The sequence below is a fragment of the Canis lupus genome, chromosome 26 (assembly GCF_003254725.2).
Source record: "Canis lupus dingo isolate Sandy chromosome 26, ASM325472v2, whole genome shotgun sequence".
Lineage (NCBI taxonomy): Eukaryota > Metazoa > Chordata > Mammalia > Carnivora > Canidae > Canis > Canis lupus.
This window is the reverse complement of record NC_064268.1, coordinates 21696637-21717250: the sequence shown is the minus strand read 5'-3', so window position 1 is coordinate 21717250 and position 20614 is coordinate 21696637. Positions and strand designations below refer to the sequence as shown.

Below are 20614 nucleotides of genomic sequence, written 5' to 3'. Positions count from 1 at the left end.
CTCGGCGATGCCCCCGTGGGCCCCCGGCGCCCGGCGCGAGGCTCGGCAGCGACTCAGGTGCCCGTGCTTCCCTGCAGGGCCTGATGCACTCCAGCGGCCCCGTGGGCCGGCACCGGCAGCTGGTCCTGGTTCTGGAGGGGGAGCTCTACCTCATTCCTTTCGCCCTCCTGAAGGGAAGCTCCTCCAACGAGTACCTGTACGAGCGCTTCGCCCTCATCGCCGTCCCCTCCATCCGCTCCCTGGGCCCACAGTCCAAGGTAAGCCTCGCTGGGGCTGCGGGCGCCCCGCTGTGGGCCCCGGAGCCGGCCTCCCCGGCCAGCCTTCACGGTGCGCGTCCGGTAGTTGGCGGCCAGGGAGGCTGCCCTTTGGAGTCCATCCGTGCAAGAGGGTGGGCGGCGGGCGGCCCTCCGGCCCCCTGACTGTTCTGCGCTATCCCAGGAAGCCACGACGTGTCATTTCTCTGAGAATGTCTTTGCCGTGACGACAGGGTTGTGAGCCGCTCAGAGGGCTGGGTCGGGCTCGAGGCGGGCGAGTATCTGAGGAAGCTGGTTTCCCCTGGCGCACCCTGACCTCGAGCTGACCGACGGGGCCGAGTCTGCCCACAGCGGAGGCGCCGCAGGCGGGGATGGAGGACAAGTATGATTACTGTCCAGTGGAAGAGGGTCCCACAGGCCAGCGAAAGAACTGAACACAAACGAGGTGGCTTTCAGGAGACAGACAGGATTTGGGTCTCATTCAGTAAAAGTCAGTCTGGGCAGAAATGTCTGTGAAAATCAAGGAGGCGACTGTGGGCCGTCCACGGAGTCAGAGGTCCCACCCCGCAGCCAGCCTTGGCCCGCGCACCCGGTACCCGGTTAGAGAGCCTTCCAGCCAGCCCTGATCCCCTTCCCCTTCTCCAAACTCTTTCAGACCCTCCTGGCCCCCAGGCCCCGGGCCTGCACTGCGGCTGCCCCACCTGCCCCAGCTGGCTGGCTCAGCCTTCAAGCTTGAACTTGCCCTCAAGCTGCCAGCTGCTCTCAGAGCCCGCAGATCGCCAGGCAGAGCTGGGTCAGACAGGGCTCCTCCCAGGGGGAGCAAGTGGCTCGTTTAGGAACCCAAACCCTGGGCCCTGGGTGTGGGCGGCCCCCACGGGACCTGCCGTGGCCTCTGTTGACCTCGGTCAATGGCATGGTTCAAACCCGGTCAACTTCTGCCTCACAAGGTTTCAGAAATCTTTGTTTTGACTGTTTCCTGTTGCTGGGTTGTAACTTTCTTGTGGAACAGGATCAAAGTGAAAGAAATGATCTTCCCTGAGTTTTTTGAGTGTCCGTGGCTGACTATGAATCCCAGTTGCAAAGTGAGCCGGCCTCTTGGGACACGTCCTGCCCAGAGCACCCTGGCAGTCAGAGGTGGCCCGCACTAGGAGAGCTTCGTGGTGATGACACTGCAAGCTGGCTGCTTGCCAGGCTAGCCAGGGTCTCCTGACAGACACCCGACAGGTGCTTCTCATACCCAGAGTTTGAGGCATCACCAAGTAGAGCCACCAGAAAGTTATTGTGAAGTAATGTGATACTTAGATGTTTCCCCAAAAGCCGAAAGGCATCGTTGGGGGGAAATCAGAACTTTGCTGGACTTCTCTATGCTGATTTTATGACTTCTCTATGCTGATGATTTTATTTGCAGCACGTAAAGCAGATGACAACTATCATCTTTTCAGTACGTTGTGCCTGTACAGGGCTTAGGCTAGCCCTGTCTCCACTGAGAGTGACTTGGCCTTTTGTCACCCTCAGAGCCCTGACTCATTGGAAGTGGGTCTCCTCCTGTTTGGGGGCCTACAGGGCAGTCTGTAGGAGCAAGACGCATGGGGCAGGCCTCCTGCTACAGCGCCTCCAAGAGGGGCCCTTCCTAAGATCCAGTCCTGATTTTCAAGAGCTTACGTAGTAGCAGGTGTGATGCTCAGGAGGACGAGCAGCTGGGTCAAAATGGTGTTGAAAATTAGAGGGAAGGAGGTTATTGGGAGACCAGGTGTAGCCGAGCTGGACCCAGCCTTGTGCTCACCAGGAGCCTCAGGCCACCGTCTGATGGGTGGCATGGTCTGCTTGTCTGTCTTCCCCTCCCAGTCTCACCTGAGGAAGAACCCGCCCACATACTCCAGCTCCACGTCCATGGCGGCCGTTGTCGGTAACCCCAAGCTCCCGTCAGCAGTGATGGACAGGTGGCTGTGGGGGCCCATGCCGTCGGCCGAGGAGGAAGCATACATGGTGTCAGAGCTGCTGGGCTGCCAGCCCCTGGTGGGCAGCGTGGCCACCAAAGAAAGGGTCATGAGTGCCCTGACGCAGGCAGAGTGTGTCCACTTTGCCACCCACATCTCCTGGAAACTGTCGGCCCTGGTCCTCACACCCAGCGTGGACAGCAACCCCGCCGGCAGCAAGAGCTCCTTTGGCCACCCCTACACGATCCCCGAGTCCCTGCGGGTGCAGGACGATGCCAGCGATGGGGAGAGCATCTCGGACTGCCCGCCCCTGCAGGAGCTGCTGCTCACGGCGGCCGACGTCCTGGACCTGCGGCTTCCCGTGAAGCTGGTGGTCCTCGGCTCCTCGCAGGAGTCCAGCAGCAAGGTCACCGCTGACGGGGTCATCGCGCTGACACGGGCCTTTCTGGCTGCCGGCGCCCAGTGTGTTCTCGTGTCTCTGTGGCCTGCGCCTGTGGCTGCTTCCAAGATGTTTCTCCACGCCTTCTACTCCTCCCTGCTGAATGGCCTGAAAGCCAGCGCCGCCCTGGGGGAGGCCATGAAGGTGGTGCAGAGCAGCAAGGCCTTCTCACACCCTTCCAACTGGGCAGGTAGGAGTGTGGACCACCTGCCAGCACCTGTCAGGGGACCCCAGGGCTAGGTCCTTACAGCCTCCCGGGGAGGGGGGCAGGACAGGGCGCTGGGGAGAAGCAGCGTGGGGAGGTGCAGGAGAGGGCTTTGTTTGCTGAGACTCTTGTCTTCTGCCAAAACCAGTCATTTGGCATGTGGTATTAGTCTTTTGTTTTTTTTTTTTACAATTTTATTTATTTATTTATTTATTTATTTATTTATTTATTTATTTATTTATTTATGAGAGTGCATGTGAGCATGGGGGGAGGGGAGGGCAGAGGGAAAAGGAGAGAGAATCTCAAGCAGACTCCCCACTGAGTGTGGAGCCCGACTCAGGGCTTGATCTCATGACTCTGAGATCCCGACCTGAGCCGAAATCAAGAGTTGGACGCTCAATGGACTGCACCAACCCGACACCCCTAAAGTAGTCTTTGTGACTAGAGAGCAGCAGATGAGTCTGCCATTGGAGTATGAGCATAGGCTTCTCCTGGGACTAGAGTGCTGGTTGACTCATTTTATGGCGCCCTGTGGTGTCCCAGGACTGTAGCAAAGAGCCGCATTGTAGAAAGCCCCTTAGTTCAGCCATCGGGTCTGACCTAGCTCTGTGCCGGGCTGTGACCTGAGACGGGTCTTACCCCTTCTGAAGTCTTGTGGCACATGTACTACTCATTCTGGAAGGCCGACAGCACCTGCTCTGAGCAGGCCTGCCACAGGGGTTGCAGGTCTGGGAGTGAAGGGAATGTTCTCCGTGACGTCTGGTCATAGGAGGTGCGGCAAGGGGTGACCCGTGGACCCTCCCATGTGGGAGGCCTCCCGACAGGCTGCCAAGCCAGAGTCCAGCCCCACCCCAGCCTCCCTCCCACGTGGCCTCACCCAGCGGGGCCACATTGCTGACACCCCCCGGGGCCTTCAGTCTGCGGCTGTCCCTCAGGATTGGCTCCTGCACATCCCCAGGTGAAGTCCCACCAAGGCCGGAGCGATGGCACCAACCCACAAACATAGGGTCTTAAACTGGAGAAACAGAGGAATGCCCCAAACGGTATTTTCAAACATTTATATTTTGTTTTAATCCACATACACATTGAAAAACTGGCAACAAAACCGCTTTCATCTGGCTCTTCCTCTGGAAATAAATGATAAATGTAGTCTGCCGTGTGCCACCACGGCTGGTGCCATTTCCCGTGGAGGAGCCCCTCATCCCCGGCACCCCTGGCCCGGGAGCCAGCACACCCCGAGCTGTGAGGCTGCGGGCCAGGTGGATGAGCGGCGGTGAGGAAATGGAAACGTATGTTTACTTCACAAACACAACACCGCCCCGGTGCTTCCCAAAAAGGTATTCAGAAGAAACGAAATAGAAGCCATCCTGTTTCCTCGGGTGGCCCAGGGGGAGGAGGGGCAGGAGGGCCGGTGAGGGCCGGGGCCTGCCTCCTCCAGCTGCGGAGAGCAGAGGGCCCAGCAGAGGGGCCGGCGGGGCCTTCCGACTGCCGCAGCCGGAGGTCTGACTCCCGTGTGCCCCCGGCAGCCAGAAGGGGCTTTGGGCCCCGCATGGTCCCCCAGGGTGCTGTGCTGAGTTTGTGGGAGCCCGGCCTCTGTGCTTGGGGAGCCCCTCCCCATCTTCCCAGTGTGTCCACGGATATGGTGTTTTTGTCCTTGTTTTAGGGACAGATGATACATGAGTCACCGCTCAGTGCTGGAAAATGGTGTTTAAATCACGCTGCCCTGCTAACCCTAAAAACAGCCTTGGCTCATTCATGCTCTTGGAAAACCCCATTTCTCCATCACTTGAGGGCAGCTTGGTCCTCAAGTTGCTTGGTGGCTGGAGGAGACCGCTCTGTCCGCCTCCCCCAGGCCCTGCAGCTGGGAGTGGGGCAGGATCCAGGTAGATGTGTGGGTCCTCGGCAGCCCAGGCTGCTTGCTCGTTCCTACAACCAGAGCAGAGTACCTCCTGCCCCGCACCTGGTGGCTTTGTCCCCGGGCGTGTCCCAGACAGACACAGGTGCATCTCCGGGGAAATGGGGCGGATCATTCCTTGGGATGGTGGCCAAGCCTAGGAAGGGCCCTGGGGCCTGGGGGGAGCCCATCAGCTGGGGGGGGGGGGGTACGGGACTACGAGGCCTCTTCCTGCCTTCCTCACTGTGTAGCAGGAAAGCAGAGGCACTTTCCTGAGCAGCTTTCACGGCGAAACAGTGCTCACCACTCACTGAACAGAGAAACAGTATGGATTATTTTTCTTAATTTTTGTTTTATTTAATTTTTAAGATTGTATTTATTGAGAGAGAGAACAAGAGAGCACAAGCAGGGGGAGGGGCAGAGGGACAGGGAGACACAGGCTTCTCGCTGAGCAGGGAGGCTGACATGGGGCTCGATCCCAGAACCCCAGGATCATGACCTGAGCAGATGGCAGATGCTTAACCAACTGAGCCACCCAGGATCCCCAAAACAGTATTGGTTCTTAAAAGGGGCACAAGGACACTGAAGGGCCCCCGGTGAGTTAGACATCCCGTAGTCCGTTCCGTGGAGGAGCTTTGCTGTGCAGCCCCTCTTGGTGGCAGGGTGGCTGTAAGGCCCGGGGCAGGCGGGGGGGGGGGGGGGGGGGGACCGACCAGCCCGAGCTGCCCTGCCGAGCTGAGGGCGGGCTCTGAGATGCCCTTCTGTGTCCTCCACAGGGTTCACACTCATCGGGAGTGACGTTAAACTGAATAGTCCCTCGTCGCTCATCGGCCAGGCCCTCATGGAGATCCTCCAGCACCCAGAGCGCGCCCGGGACGCCCTGCGAGTGCTGCTGCACCTGGTAAGGGCCCTCCCCCAGGCTCCTGGGGCCCCGCTGCCCTGGAGAGCCGGCGGAGGGGCACGAGAAGGGAGGCTGCGGCCTGTCCCAATCACCAGGGACATGAGCCAGGTGGAGGGGACCTTGTGCTAGGACATCCACAGGTTGAGCCAGTCGGTTGAATGGTGGGCATGATGTGTCATGGGGATGCTGCAGCCTCCTTGCCAAGGTCCTGGGGCCCACGCTGCAGCTCTTTCTGGGCTGTGAAGATTTGGGCAAATCACCCGCATCTCTGAGCTTCAATTTCCTCATCTGGAAGGGGGATGTTTCCTGGTTATCTTGAGGCTTAGAGAAAAGGTGAGAAGCAGGCAGAAGTAGGGTCCTAGCGGCTGAGAGATGATATTCTGGAGTCACATGGCACTGGCCTTCCCCTCAATTTGGAGGAAGAGTCCAGGCACTGACCCTGTATTTACCCAGTCCCAGCCTCTGTGGGGTCAGGGGTGAGGGTACAGACAGAGGCTCTGCGTCATCGTCCACACATTGAAAAGTGAGAAATCAAGCTAAGCAGCGGTGACCTAGAACTAGTTCCACCCTTCCACTTTGATAACCAGGAAGGCACTTTCTAACGTTGCGAATTGTTAGCCTTCCGTGGAGTTCTGAGCAAGAAAGACCAGCCCAGCCCCAGCTGTGTGGGTGGACATGCTCCTTCCAGACCCGATGCACACAGCTGCCCCACTGCCACCCCAAAGGACAGAGAGGGCACAGGCCCTGGGAGCGGGCTGGAGGCTACGGCTGGGGAGTTTAGTTTGGGGGCTGGGTTCCAGGGAGCACGTCCCCTCTGCTGGGCAAACTTACTGCCCTGTGGGTCTGGGGCCCAGGGTGGTGGTGCTCAGGGTACTTCTGGTGGGAGGTCAGTCCTGTACATCCCTTAAGTTAGGGCTCACCTGATACCAGCGTGTGACCAGGTAGGAATGATGTCACCGGATACCCCAGGCAGCTCTCGAGCCAGCTTTGAGATAGCCCGCTCCTCCTGCCCCCGGGAGCTGTGCTCACTTGCCTTGAGACTCTGTGAAGACTCCTGACTGATTTTAACCTGTTCCTGGAAACTGTGCAGAGCGATTCAGCTGCTCAGCATTAGGACCCCTTCCGGTCCCCATCACCGCAGAGTCCCCTCCTTCCTTGCTGCGGCTCCCAGGCGGCTTCTCTTAGGTAACTGAACCACCGTCTCTACCCACGTGGCTGTCTTCTCCCAGACCGGGTCGTGGAGCAAGAGCCAGGCCTTGGCTCCCCACTCGGCCTTGAGGCCCCTCAGGCATGTTTAGAGGTTGTCTCTTCTTCTTGGCTTCATTTCCTGGGGTGAGTCCAGGGGCCATGGGTCAGGTTTACAAGCCCTTACCTCCATTGCCCTTGACCCCAGTGGGCAATGTGTCTCCAAAGACCTTCCAGCCCGATGGCCTGGTTGTCTGTCCTGCCCAGGAACACTCGTGTCCTCCAACCTGTGAGGTCAGCCCCCAGCATCCCAGGGTGGTAGAAGGAAAGTCTTGGGTGACCTCTTGGACGACTCTTCTGCCCCTCTCATGATGGCACACGTGCCCCAGGGCATGCGGTAGTTCAGGACGGCCTGCGATTTCCCCGAGGGGGAGAGAAACTGCCAGGGAGGCCGACGCCATTGCAAGTACCATGGGATGCTCACTGGGGAGTTGACTAGCAGTTACTTGGACAAATTCAGCCCACAGTGTGCCAGGCGTGGGTTTAGGCCCTGGCAGGTGGGAGGGGTACTTGAGGCCCAGGGGCCCCTGCTGTGGGATGGAGGGTGAGCCTGAAGTGCAGGGAAGAAGGGCAGTGGCAATCAGAACCCTGTGGTGGGTGCTGCTTGGCGCAGGCAAGGGCTATGGGCCGTGAAGGGGGTTCCCGAGGGCCTGAAGGTTTATCCTGGTGGTGGGGGTCTTTACGTGGCCTGGGGCAGGCACTGGCCTGAGAGTGGGCTGTGGCGTCTGTGGAGGAGAGCCCGGAGCAGGAGGTGTGGCCTAGGGCAGGGACAGAATTCTCTGTCTCCCAGCCTTGCTGACGCTGGAAAGTAACCCCTTTCCCTTTGGACCTTCCCTCTCGGGCTAGGCTGTTGCCACCGTGCCTTGGTCCTCAGGCCGGGGTGTCCAGGTGGCAGCAGGCAGCCCTGCACTGGCCTCAAACCTGAGGCTTCGGGTGCCCCCCCAAGCCACTGGGAGAGAAGCCAGGGCCCTGCCCGTGACCGGAGTGGCGCTTCATTCCCGCTTCCCTTCCAGGTGGAGAAGTCCCTGCAGCGCATCCAGAATGGGCAGCGCAATGCCATGTACACGTCCCAGCAGAGTGTGGAGAACAAAGTGGGCGGCATCCCTGGCTGGCAGGCCCTCCTCACTGCCGTGGGCTTCCGGCTAGGACCCCCCTGCCAGTGGCCTGCCGGCGGCCGTCTTCTTCCCAACCTCCGACCCGGGTGACCGGCTCCAGCAGTGCAGCAGCACCATCCAGTCCCTGCTGGGTGAGCCTCAGGCTGGGCTGGGCCACCGAGGGGCTGGCTCCCAGCGTGGGCACAGTAGTTGGTGGCTGTGGGCCCTGCCTCACGAGGGGTGTTGGACCTCACGGTGGGAAGGAGCGGGCATCCTGAGGTGGCAAGGAGTCGCAGAGGCAGGCCTCTGTGGATCTGGAGACCTGGAACACAGGGTGCACTCTGCCCCAGCAGGGCGCTGGCCCGGCGCCGCCTCTTCCCGGGCCGACAGGAAGGAACGCTGGGCAAACAGTGGCTGCCTTCGTGTTTAATTGGCAGCCTCGGATCTGCCAGAGCCATGGCCAAAGACCGGGGTGACGCAGGCTGCAGGTGCCACGGCTGCCTTTTGTGCTTCATTCAGAGGTGCTTCTGCCTGGGGCAGAGCCGGGTCCTGGGACTGTGACCACACACCGGGACGACTGGCCTTTCTCCAAGGCCCTTCTCTCTTTTCTCCAGTTAGACACAGACCCACACACCTGGCTGTCCCGAGCTTCTGTAATGCCACCGATGTGGAGTGTCTCAGGCTCGGTGCCCGGGAAGGCAGCCGGGCTGTGGGTAACACCAGTCCTCCTTTTCCATTTAGGTCTGCCCAACCCTGCCCTCCAAGCCCTCTGCAAGCTCATCACTGCCTCGGAGACTGGCGAGCAGCTCATCAGCCGGGTGAGTTGAGCCAGGGTGGCTGAGCCCAGGCCTGAGGGCTGGGCTGAGCTGGAAGGACAGGGTGAATTGGCCCTACATGGGAACCTGCAAGTGACTTGGTCTTGTTACATTTTTCAGCCTCTGTGACTAGAAGGGAAAGATAAGGGCTGGGGGGTGAAACAGCCCCCTGCCCCGCCCCCTGCCAGGCACATGCACACCCGGGGGCAAAAGCCTCTCGTCTGTCTCTGGGAAGTGGGTTCCAAGAGCAGCAGGGCCTTCAGAGGATGCTTCAGGGGCCCCTGTGACCTACAGTCTCAGGGCATTTCCTGACCTCTCCATTCAGTGGCCTCCTGTACCTTGTCACCACCCCACCTCCAACTCTTTCTGCTGATTGCCAAGTGTTACAGCCACACTTCCTGAGCCAGCAGGTGTCTTGATACTTATCCTAGATCAGAGTATGAGCCCTGCCACTGAGGCACAGCAGTGAACACAAAGTCACTCTAATGCAAGATACCGCTTAGCAGGTTAGGGGAACGGAGATCTAATCCGGGCATCAGGACGATGCTAACTCTCAGCATCGCACAGGCCCTTCCCAACTCGGCCTCAGAGCTCCTACTCTTCCTACCGGCCAGTGAGGGTCTGGACTGTGAACCCCGGGGTGACCACAGTGTGGGGGAGGGCTTCTCAATGGCATAGCAACCCCTAAAGAGCACAGAATAGTTTTCTCTGGTCGGCTGGTAGTGTAATAACTTGAAAAAACAACATATATCATTATTATTTATCAGATTTCATTTTATTTATTTTTTAAAGATTTTATTTATTCATGAGCGGGGGAGGAGAGAGAGAGGCAGAGACACAGGCAGAGGGAAAAGCAGACTCCATGCAGGGAGCCCCATGTGGGACTCGATCCCGGGTCCCCAGAATCACACCCTGGGCTGAAGGCGGCGCTAAACCGCTGAGCCACTGGGGTTGCCCACAGATTTCATTTTAAACGGAACTATTTCTGTGTGGAAATAAAGCTGCTCTGTCTGGGATCAGCCTCTGAAAATCTGATTGGTGCCTCGGGCTCCCACCCCCCGAGGGGGTTTCCAGCTCAGATTGGGAGCCCAGTTCAAGGACATGGACCCTTCTTGAGTTGCTGTTCATTTTGCAATAAGCTGTTTGTCTTCTTGTTGAGGAAAACCAGGAAGGCACTTCTAGAATCAAAACGTCCTGAGCCCAGGAGGGCTGGAAGCCTGTGCTCCACTAAAGAGAAAGTCAGAATTACATTTGCAGGGCAAGGCTGAGTCCCAGAAGCCAGCTGCTTAATGTCTTGCATTTGGTGGCATCACAGGGATTTCCCGCCTGTGATCCCGCTGGGCCGCCGGCCAGGGTCCCGGGCTGCCCCCGTGGCCGGCAGGTGGTGGCTGTTTGTGGAGTCGCTCAGGAACCACGGCCCTCGGTGTCTGGAGCGGCCGTCCGTGCCCGCTGCGCCCCCTCCCCACTTGCGTCCGGCTGCCCTGCTCCTCTCCTGGCCGGGAAGGGCAGGGCCTGGCTGCCCCGACCGTGTCTGGCCTGCGTGGCTGTTTGTTCTCCTGTGCGTCCCTGCTGACTCTCGCTCCTCTCCCCTCCCGGTCAGAGCCGCCGCGGGCCTGCTGTGGCGCTTCCTAAAGCAGCGATCAGCTCGTGTTGCATAACAACCTGTGCTTGAGTCTAAACTCTCTTCTTTCTCTCTCTTTTTTCTTTCTTTTCTTATAATCTGCTGGCCGAAGGCTGTTAAAAATATGGTTGGAATGGTGAGTACTACTTTAAGTAGCAACTGTTGTCAGGTGAGCCCCTCCACCCGCCCACCCCCTGCCTTCCCCTGGGCCTGCTCGGGCGCATGTGCTGTCGCTCAGAGCTGCATGCACGTACGTGCCCACGCGTGCTCGGGGCTGGGGTGGCCCGGGCGGCCAGCGCGGCCGTGCACCCTTCCTCTGCTCTGGCTCCCCCTTTCCTGCTCCACCCTTCTTGCGTTCTTGATTTGACCTTTCAAGTTCCACCAGAACAGCAGGGGCAGAAGGGACTTTGAGTGACACTGTGAACCCACCACACAGGACTCCTGAGTAGGCTCAGAGAACCTGAAGAGCCATGGGCCCTTGAACAGGGGACGTGTGGCTGCTGCCTCCAGTGCTGAGGCTCTGGGAGGTGACGCTGGGCTCTTTGCCGTGTCACTCAAGGTCATCAAGGGGACTTAAATAGAGAGAGAGAGGGAACCGACCGGCCCTGCAGCCCACCCGCAACCGGGGACACCTCCCCTTCCCCAGCCTCCGGAGAGGAGATGGGACAGTAGGCCTGAGGCACCGTAAAAGGAATTCCCAATGCGATACACACAGCAGTCACAGGGATGATGGTAGCAGGTGACACAGGAGTAACGGGGGGACAGGTCCGGGCGGCCGGAGGGATGGCGGTGCGCTCACGCTCTCTCCTCCCTCAGCTCCACCAGGTGCTGGTCCAGCTGCAGGCCGGCGAGAAGGAGCAGGACTTCGCCTCGGCCCCCATCCAGGTCTCCATCAGCGTGCAGCTCTGGCGGCTCCCGGGCTGCCACGAATTCCTGGCGGCTCTAGGTAGGACAGCGGCCTCAACTGCTTCTGCAGTTCCGCTTCTAAAAATCTCTCCTAGTTTCTGTTGGCTGAAACTGGTAGATTCTCGGGGGTCTTGGTGTTTTCTTAGATATTACCCATCGATGTGGACCCAGCGATTCCAGTACTTTAGCACAATTTTCAAATGGCCCTCCTGCCGTTTCCCTCCATTTTGGTTTCATCTCTCATTTCCAGTCATCTTACTAGAAATCTGCTAGACTTCAGCATTGTTGGGAGTCCAACGAAAGAAAACAGTCATAAAATGATAGTTTCAGCGCTGGTCTCTATAGTACTATTGACACCAGGTGTGATTGGAACTGCACACACCAGGATCCTTGTCTATCCAGGACACTTAATTTCCTTTTTCTGACATAACATGGCTGAGGCAGCTCCTGGCACGACTGCTGCTTTAATAGATGTATTTTTTGATACAAGAGGCTGTGAGCTGCTCTCCTGTCCCACTCAAGTGCCTGTGTGACTCGCCTGGGAGCCTTTCATTTCACAAGCTTTTCTTTGAACACCTGTTATGTCGGACAATGTGCCAGGAGAGGGGCTACAGCACTGAGCAGAGGACAAGTCCTGCCTTCTTAGAGATTTCAGCCTAGTGGGGAAGGCGAGCAGACCTAGTAAGTACCTGATCTAAGGGTAGGGAGCCCTGTAGGTGAGGGGGCATCATCACACACAGGAGTGTCAGGGGCGCAGTGACTGCTGGAGGGGTGGGCTGGGGGGAGGCGAGAGCCAGGGCATGTCTCGAGAGCCTCAGGGTGGCCTCAGGATGAAAGATCCAGGCAGAGGGCAGAGCCGTGGGTGAGCACAGGTGGTTGGGGGGTTGCACAGGGGCAGATGAAGCAGAGGTGGGGCTAATCCTGTGGGCCGTGAGGCCAGGGGAAGGCCTCTGGTTCTTAACCTGAGGGAATGGGGACTCTTTGAAGGGTGACACAGCCTAAATTCACCGTTCCAGGGACCAGCCATCTGACATGCAGGGCAGCTAATCCTTAAAAAGGAATTTTTTCTTCTGCTTGTGAAATCTGATTTCACAGCATTAGGCCTTTCTTATAACCCATTTTGTGGATTGACCTTTCCCAGCCCACTTCAACTTAGGGCTGGCTCCATTTGCTTTTGATGGGGGGACCCCCAAGACCCCATAGGGACTCTGAATCCCTATAAGTAGATATGCTCTCATATCCTTTATGATTTGTACCGTTTACTTGTTTCTGTGGGCTTAAAGCATAGTCTTCTTGGTATAAACATAATAAATTTAAATAAGTGTAGTCAGTTGCAATTGGACCAAGAGTGAGAAAGGCCAGGTCCACACCCAGGAGGGATCTCTTTGCACTTTCAGGACAGGCTGTGGGGCTGACCTTGGGGCAGTGACACAGGACACAGGGAAGATGGAGCCAAGTCCTTTTTTTTTTAATAAAGGAAAAGCAGTCTTCCTCATGCAGGGCCTACACTTCCCTTCAGTGTGGGTGTGACAGAGTTAGCCCTCCTCGCCTGTGAACTGGATATTTCCAGGGCTGTCATTGGCTCTCCCTGGTGTTGGGATGGTGGGTTATTTTCATTGATGGCCTCTACTTCTCTATTTTCCAAATCCACCGATACTCAAGGGTTGAGTCAGTGTGCACACGCTTATTCTTGAATCCCATGGCCTGAGACCCCGGGAGGAAATATCTCTGCAGGCTTGGCATCTGGAGAATTGACTCCCTCACTCTTGAGGGTTCTGAGGCTCCAAGAAATCCCCTCTTTCCAGCCCTCAGCACCTAGCAGGAGCCATCACAACCCATCACAGGGCTGCCAGTTATTTACTTCCGTTAGAGTAACCAAGTCAAATTGTTTTGGTAGAAGTAGAGGTCTCTAACTGAAACATTTATATTAATTAGCTATTTGTTTTTAAATGCTGAGTTCTCTGAGACCTTTCAGTTGCTTTCAGGGACTGTTTATGTTTGAGTTCAGAGGGGAGAATGTCCCATGGCAACCAGAAGGCTGAGGTAGCGCCTCAAGTGAACCAAATTCCCAAGAGGAATTACAGTGTCAGACCAGTATCAGAATCTGCATGAGAATAAAAATATAAACACATTTCTCCTTTGGTGCCTATATCATGAGATGCACAGCGTACAGACCCTGTCACCAGAACACACATCAGAGGGAAGGGCCTGGGGTGGCGGGTCCTGCCCCGGTAGCACCAAGTGTGTCCGCTGTTTCAGGCAGAGCTCAGTGACCCCCAAGGAGGCTGAGAGCACCCTTGCAGGCAGAGGGCTTCTCAGGACCTAAATCCTGTCTGCAGACTTAGCCCTTAGCCATGGCGTCTGCTTTTGGCTTCCTCTGCATATGCGCTTCCCAGGGAGATGTGTGGCGGAGGCTCTACAAGGTGTCTTTGTAAGTCTTGGTGCAGTGGCAGTGGCTTGAGCCCGCTTCCCGCTCGGGAGTCTCATGAGAACCATTAGCCTCGGGAAACAGTCCCCTGGGCTTTAGCAGAGCAGAGTGCGGTCCCTGCAGGGTGGTTTTAGCCAAGGAGGCAGATTCTCCATCAGAGCCCGCTTGTTCCAAAGCCCTTGGTGGCAGATGCTGACCACGTATGAGGACACTGTCTTTGCCCTTGAGAAGCTTCCAGCTTTAAATATTGGACCCAATTCTGAATGGAGTGGCCAGTTTTTGTCCTTAAAGTCTTCTAGTGGACTGTTCTGGGAAAGAATGGAGAAAGCAGCTGATTCTCATGAGGCATCATGTGACCATCCTCTCTCGGGAACAAAATTCAGGGCAGGAGAGCAGCTGGTGCTCCGGGAAGGGCCAGGAGGGAGCCACACGGATTGGGATTCGGGGCGAGGGTGCACGCAGGTCAGAGAGCAGCGCCTGCCCGGTGCCTGGGAGACAGTGCAGGGAGCCCTGCGGCTCTCCTCTTCAGGACACGGGCTCCTCCCTAGGGAAGGTGAGATTCATATTCTTTGCTCCTCTAGGGTTCGATCTCTGTGAAGTTGGTCAGGAAGAAGTCATCCTGAAGACAGGGAAACAAGCCAATCGGCGAACCATGCACTTTGCCCTCCAGTCTCTGCTTGCGCTCTTCGGTAAGCGTCCCCTCCCTCCTCCCGCGGTGGGGCGAGGGCAGCCACCCACGGGAGCCGGGCTGCATTTGGGAACGGGGGAGAGTGGCTAAGTATATGTATGTGTTGGGGACTGCTTGAGAGCAGTGGACAAAAACTCCCCGCCCTCGTGAACATACAATTAGAACAGCTGTGGTAGAGACGGGCGCTGCCAAGGGCCGAGAAGGTGACGCAGGGGGCGGCGGAACTAGGGACGAGCAGCCCGACTGCTCAGGCCACAGGCAGTTTTCGGGGCCATGGTCTTCCGGAGCGTAAGAGAAGTTCAAATCGAGTGTGAGCAGCACTTGCACAGCTCCCTGCGGGCTTCTCTGCTTGAGGACGCCTGTGATTTTGACAAAAATTTCAAAACCACAGCACATTCTAACTGCCCTCTGGGCACCTCTGTCTTGTCTTAGATTCTACTGAGCTGCCCAAGCGCCTCAGCCTCGACAGCTCGTCCTCCCTGGAGTCTCTGGCCTCCGCCCAGTCTGTCTCCAACGCCCTGCCCTTGAGCTACCAGCACCCGCCCTTCTCCCCGACCGGCGCCGACAGCATCGCCTCCGACGCCATCTCCGTGTACAGCCTGAGCTCCATCGCCTCCTCCATGAGCTTCGTCTCCAAGCCCGAGGCCGGGTCGGAGGCGGGGGGCGCCCGCGGCCGGCAGGACTACGACCGGCCCAAGAACGCCTACCCTCCGCGCTCCACTCTGCCCCGGGGCCCGCTGTGCCCCCAGCCCCGCCCTGCGGGGAGCAAGGAGGAGGAGGAGTACGAGGGCTTCTCCATCATCAGCACCGAGCCCCTGGCGGCCTACCAGGAAAGCAGGCAGGCGCGCGCCTCACCGGAGCACAAGCCCGCCCGAGTCGGGGCGGCTGGAGGTGTCCAGGTGTCCGTGAGCTCCAAGGGGAGCATGAGCACCCCGAATTCTCCAGTGAAGATGACTCTGATCCCCAGCCCCAACTCCCCCTTCCAAAAGGTCGGAAAACTGGCCAGTTCAGATACGGGAGAATCAGACCAGTCCAGCACAGAAACGGACAGCACCGTCAAGTCCCAAGAAGAAAGCAGCCCCAAGCTAGACCCGCAGGAGCTGGCCCAGAAGATTCTGGAGGAGACGCAGAGTCACCTCCTGGCGGTGGAGCGCCTCCAGAGGGGCGGCGGCCCGGCCGGCAGGAGCGGCAGCCCCGAGGACCGGCCCGCGGCGCCCGGCGGCACCCCCGGCTTCAGGGCGTCCGAGACCAGCGCCTTCAGCAGGCCGGCCCCCTGCCACCCCAGGAGCCAGGCGTCGCCGGCCCCGGCCCCCGCGAGACCAAAGCCCCCCGCCAGGAGCTCGTCGCTCCCCCAGGTGAGCTCCGGGCACAGCAGCCCCGCGGCCCCCGAGTCCGCCAAGGGCAGCCCCGGCCTGCGCGGCGGCCCGGCGCCCGGCGCCGACCCCCAGACCTCGCTGCCCGACCAGCCTCTCTTTAAACTCAAGTATCCCAGCTCCCCGTACAGCGCCCACATTTCCAAGTCCCCCAGGAACGCGTCCCCAAGCTCAGGCCAGCAGTCTCCCGCCGGGAGCGCGCCGTCCCCCGCCCTGTCCTACTCCTCGGCCGGTTCTGCGCGCTCCAGCCCCGCCGACGCCCCCGACGGGGACAAGCTGAGGACGGCGGCGGTCGACGAGAAGGTGCAGGCCGTGCACAACCTGAAGATGTTCTGGCAGAGCGCGCCCCCCGCCAAGGCCCTGCGCGGCGCCCCTGGCACGATGACCTCCAGGAGGGACGTCCTCAGCCTGCTGAACCTGTCGCCGCGGCACAAGAAGGAGGAGGGCGCGGACAGGCTGGAGCTGCAGGAGCTGCCCCTGCGGCCGCCCGCCGCGCCCCCGAGGGCGCCCCCCAACGGCCACTGGCGCACGGGGCCCTCGGCGCTGAGCGCGCTGCCGCCCGCCGCGCCCGCCGCGCGCCCTCTGAGGCTGCCCTCCGGGAACGGCTACAAGTTTCTGTCCCCGGGAAGATTCTTTCCCTCCTCCAAATGCTAAAGCATCCTGTCCCGCGGACCCGCGCCCGCAGCCGCCGCAGAGGGACGGGCGTCCGCTCTCCCCACGCAACCGCCAGCCGCCTCCCGGGCGCGCTCTCGGCTCGGCTCGGCTCGGCTCGGCTCGGCTCGGCTCGGCTCGGCTCGGCGGGGTCGTTCTCCACCTTGGCTCCCTGCTCCTCAGCTTTGCTGTGATTCTCCAACAGGACTTTCGTACAAAAACGGTCATGGTTCTGGGGTGGGGAGAGGAAAGGGAGCACATATTTTGCTAAGAGGTAGATATGCAGTACCTTTTATACACAGAAATACAAACAGAGCTTTTTTTAAGGCGTTCAGGTGCTGGTTGGGGGTGGGATGTATGAAATCTAAGTTGAATTCTACACGAAAGTGCACATCAGCCAAAAACAATGGTTTTTAAAATGCCAATGATTTGCCATTAAACTGTAGCGATTTTTGGGCTTACGATTATCGTGACATCACAGTAGCAATGCAATAATTCACATTTCAGCAGTGCTTCCATCCTGAACTCTGCTCTGCTCCACCTAGCTCTACAAATGTCCTTGGGGCCCCACTGTCAACCAAACTTGAATTTTCTTAAAAATTTTATGTAACTCTTCTCCAGGCATTTTAGAACTATGCAATTGTGATTTAAAATGCAACTTTGTGCTTTTAAAACATTATTGACCTTTTTTGTATGTGGATAAACAACCTGGTTTTATTATCAATAGTACTTTGCATTTATAGCTATTATTTTTAAAAGCTCAAATTTTTTAAAATATCAAATTTTGAATAGTCATCAATAAGTAATTATCAAGTTTGGGGGGGGAGGGAAAGGTTGAAATTATTCAGTTTCCTTGTAAGTGTATTAAAAAAAAAAAAAATCTCACAGCTAACTCGACTTAACCAGAATGGAATTTCCAGCTCCTATTCCCTTCAGCAGCTACTTAATTTTATTCTTTTCCCATCTCCAGGCCTCAAACACCTCTCCTCTCTAAATCTGTTCCCAGGCTCCCACAGCCCGGGAACCCCATGTCTGCTGCCCCAGGCACCCTCACCTGAGCCGGGACCAGCCCGCTCCCGTCCCACAGCACCCTGTCCTGTGCGCAGCCTGAGAAGCAGGGGGCCTTATGCTGGGATTCACATCCCAGTCATTGATGAGCAGGGAAACAGCCGTTCCTGAAAGTGCTGTCCTAGACAAGGCTGGGCGTCCCCTCCAGCGTGCCGGCTTCCTGAGTTGTTGCCAGCTAGGCCGAGACAAAAGATCGCCTAGGTAGGGGTGAGCATTAACCTAGGAAGAAATGAAATGCTAAAAATCATACTAGTGCTAACTTTAGTTGGGGAATTTAAATAGACCGCTTTTACATCATTTGAAAATGAAGACCCTGCTGCCCTCTCCACACAGGGGTGTCACCCAGAGGTGAGCAGCCGCATACCCACAACGCATGGAGTAGACGGGAGAGGCCGGGCAGGAGGGGCTCGAACAGTAAGACCTCACGTAGAGCTTTTACTTGAGGTCCTGCCCAAGGACCTTCTAAACATGCCTGGCCGTGCGCCCTGCTCCTCAGTGTACCCTGGAGAGAGGAGAGGACCCTATTCAGTGTGTTCCTCTCCTGAGCTACGTCGTGGTTTTTGCCTTTGCCCCAACAGCCATACTGGTGAAAGCAGACAATTAGGATGTCCCGTTCTAGGCCTGACCCCAACACAGGAAGACAAATACTTTATAAAGAAGCAAGCACTTATGAGGTGTTTTAAGTCAGTAGGGGGAAAAAAACCGGTAATGAAGTATCAGAGTAGCAAACGAAAGCGAGTTTATAGCACTGTGCATTTAGCAAAATCAGGTCCTCAGCAACAAAAACTAAACCTCAATTTCTGAATCCCTATGTAGGTAGTTAGGCTGTTCCTTTCTCAGCAATCTCAGCCTCTTTCCCAAGTGCCAAGGAGCCCCGGAGGACAGGCCTGGGGTCTGTGCTCCCCGTGCGAGTGCACCCATTTGCCCACCTCCGGTACACGCCCCCTCCGCCACCCAGACCCCTTCCCGTGCTGTGCTTACCGAGCCAGCGAGGAGGTCTCAGTCGACCCCAACTTGGTTTTAGTCCTGATTACATTGTTGTTTTAGGTTTCATGTTGAAAAACCAAATGGTGTGTTTTTGTTTTTGTTTTTTGTCCTAGATAGAAAAGAAGGTTCAATGAAAGAAAGCAAACATGACAAAATAATAGGACCAATCTCAAATCACTGTAGAGTTGCCACCTCTTTATGTTTACTGTCAGTCTTGGTGTTTTCTTGATGAGTGAAATAGATGTAAAATCAAAGTAAATTTTTCCGGCTCCAACCCCTGAAAAAAAAATATGCACTTAATAATTATGTGAGACTGTGTAAGTCACAGATACCTTTGTGTAGATTGGGGGTTGGCAGACCATGACCCACGGGCTAAATCCGGTCAGAGGCCTGGTTTTTTATAGCCATGAGATAGGAATGGATTTTACAGGTTTAAAAAGTTATGTAAGTACCTGCATCATACTCTTGATTTTGCCTCTTGGCCCACCAAGCCTAAATTACCTAATACCTGACCTTTTAAGAAAAAGTTTGCTGACTCCTGGTGTAGGGGACGGACAACACAATTAGAATGTTTTGTGTCTACAGTCTAGGGAAAGTGAGTGTCAAGTTGTGGATAAAATTGGCATGCATGGAACCCCTGAGCCATGTGGATAGAAGCAAATAACTCCTGCATAGTCCGTGGCTCTTTGCTCCACTTGGAATGAGCCATGAATGTGGGTAAAATTTACAAAAAAAAAAAAAAAAGAAAAAAAAGAAGACAAAACCCTTTTCCTCACTATATGCAGATAGCATTGGACATATTTCTTTTTCAGCTCAGGAAACTGGAATGCCCTGCCCTATTCTACTCCATCAGATGCAAGTACACTGATCACAAGCAATAAAATCTCCCTCTCCTAGAAACCGTGGTATGACCACAAAGCAAGGTAGTAGATCCTATCCTAATTCTCACCAGTGAACTGCTCGACTGCTTCACTGATTTTAACTAAATCAAAGTACCAAAACAAAGCTGCAAAACTTACAGTTTGAACATTAGTGTGTAGTGAAATGAAAATATTCTCACCTCCATCCTGTTTGAAAAATGTCATGGTCCACCCTGATACTCGCTGGGTCTCAGCAGGAGACAAGGTGCTGCACACACTGTCCTCATCCGCGTATGCTGTTCCAGTGAATCTCAGCAGGTGGTCACTGGAGCAAGTCCCCAGTAAGGCGCCTGTCCCACCGCCTCCCACGGTCACTTTGCTGGTTTCAGTTCAGTTTGGAAAAAATACCACGCAACACTCTGGTTGCTTTTAGTAAGTAGGCAGAGGGTGAAAATTGCATAATTTTCATCATATATTTTGTTGTTTTATCTAAAATGACTGTAACACATGTGGTTTGTGAACTGGGCCCCCGTTTGTAACGGATCTTTCAAAGATGTTCCATGTAAGGACACATGCGGTTACCTCTCCCTCCTCAGACGCCTTCCCCACTTGGCACTCACCCCCCTTGTATGCAGTGTTAGCCATCTTTGGCCTATGTGGACATTTTTTGTAAATTACAGTTTCCAGATGGCATTAAACTTTTTATATTACGAAATTTACCATGTAAAAAGAACTTCATATTTTTATTGAGATTGTTAAGGCACTTGGCCTTCCTTTGTGATTTCAGTGTCTATTAAAGCATGAATTCCCTCGGTTTTAAGTGCTGTATCTGCATCACTTTCTGTACACGTTCCACACTTCTAGATTTCTTTGCTGTACACAGAACAGTCATGTGTCCTTAATGAGTGGTATGTTCATCTGGGGTCTCCTCCCTAGACATACACCATGGCCTCATGTTTGCCGGGAGGAGAACCCAAGAAAGTGCGCAGCAGAGCCGACCTTGCACGCAGGCTTCTGCAGCTCTGAGGCACGGGGCACCTGCGGGTGGGTGGTGACTTAGGATGCCTCTGATCTGTAGTCATAGTTGGAGGGTCAGAAAATTCCACAGTTGTGGAAGCATGCTGACAAACAAAACGGGTTCATTACTGCCAGATCTCTGTAACTAAAGAAACTCCAAAGGAAGTATTCCAGAAAGAAGGAAAACAATCCTACCTGTAAAAGTCCGAGACGCATGAAGGAATCCTGGAC

At 56.2% G+C, this 20614-nt stretch overlaps 1 protein-coding gene across 1 annotated transcript in view; it reads left to right on the top strand.

Annotated features, from left to right (window-relative positions):
- Window positions 1-20186, top strand: part of TTC28 (tetratricopeptide repeat domain 28) — a 628115-nt gene extending 607929 nt beyond the window's left edge. Inside the window, 10 exon segments of the mRNA XM_025474404.3 lie at window positions 78-257; window positions 2100-2820; window positions 5506-5630; window positions 7889-8020; window positions 8022-8121; window positions 8711-8787; window positions 10518-10541; window positions 11222-11351; window positions 14321-14428; window positions 14860-20186. Coding sequence (XP_025330189.3) covers window positions 78-257; window positions 2100-2820; window positions 5506-5630; window positions 7889-8020; window positions 8022-8121; window positions 8711-8787; window positions 10518-10541; window positions 11222-11351; window positions 14321-14428; window positions 14860-16454 — 3192 coding nt within the window. The 3' untranslated portion in view covers window positions 16455-20186.
- The last annotated feature ends 428 nt before the right edge of the window (window positions 20187-20614 follow it).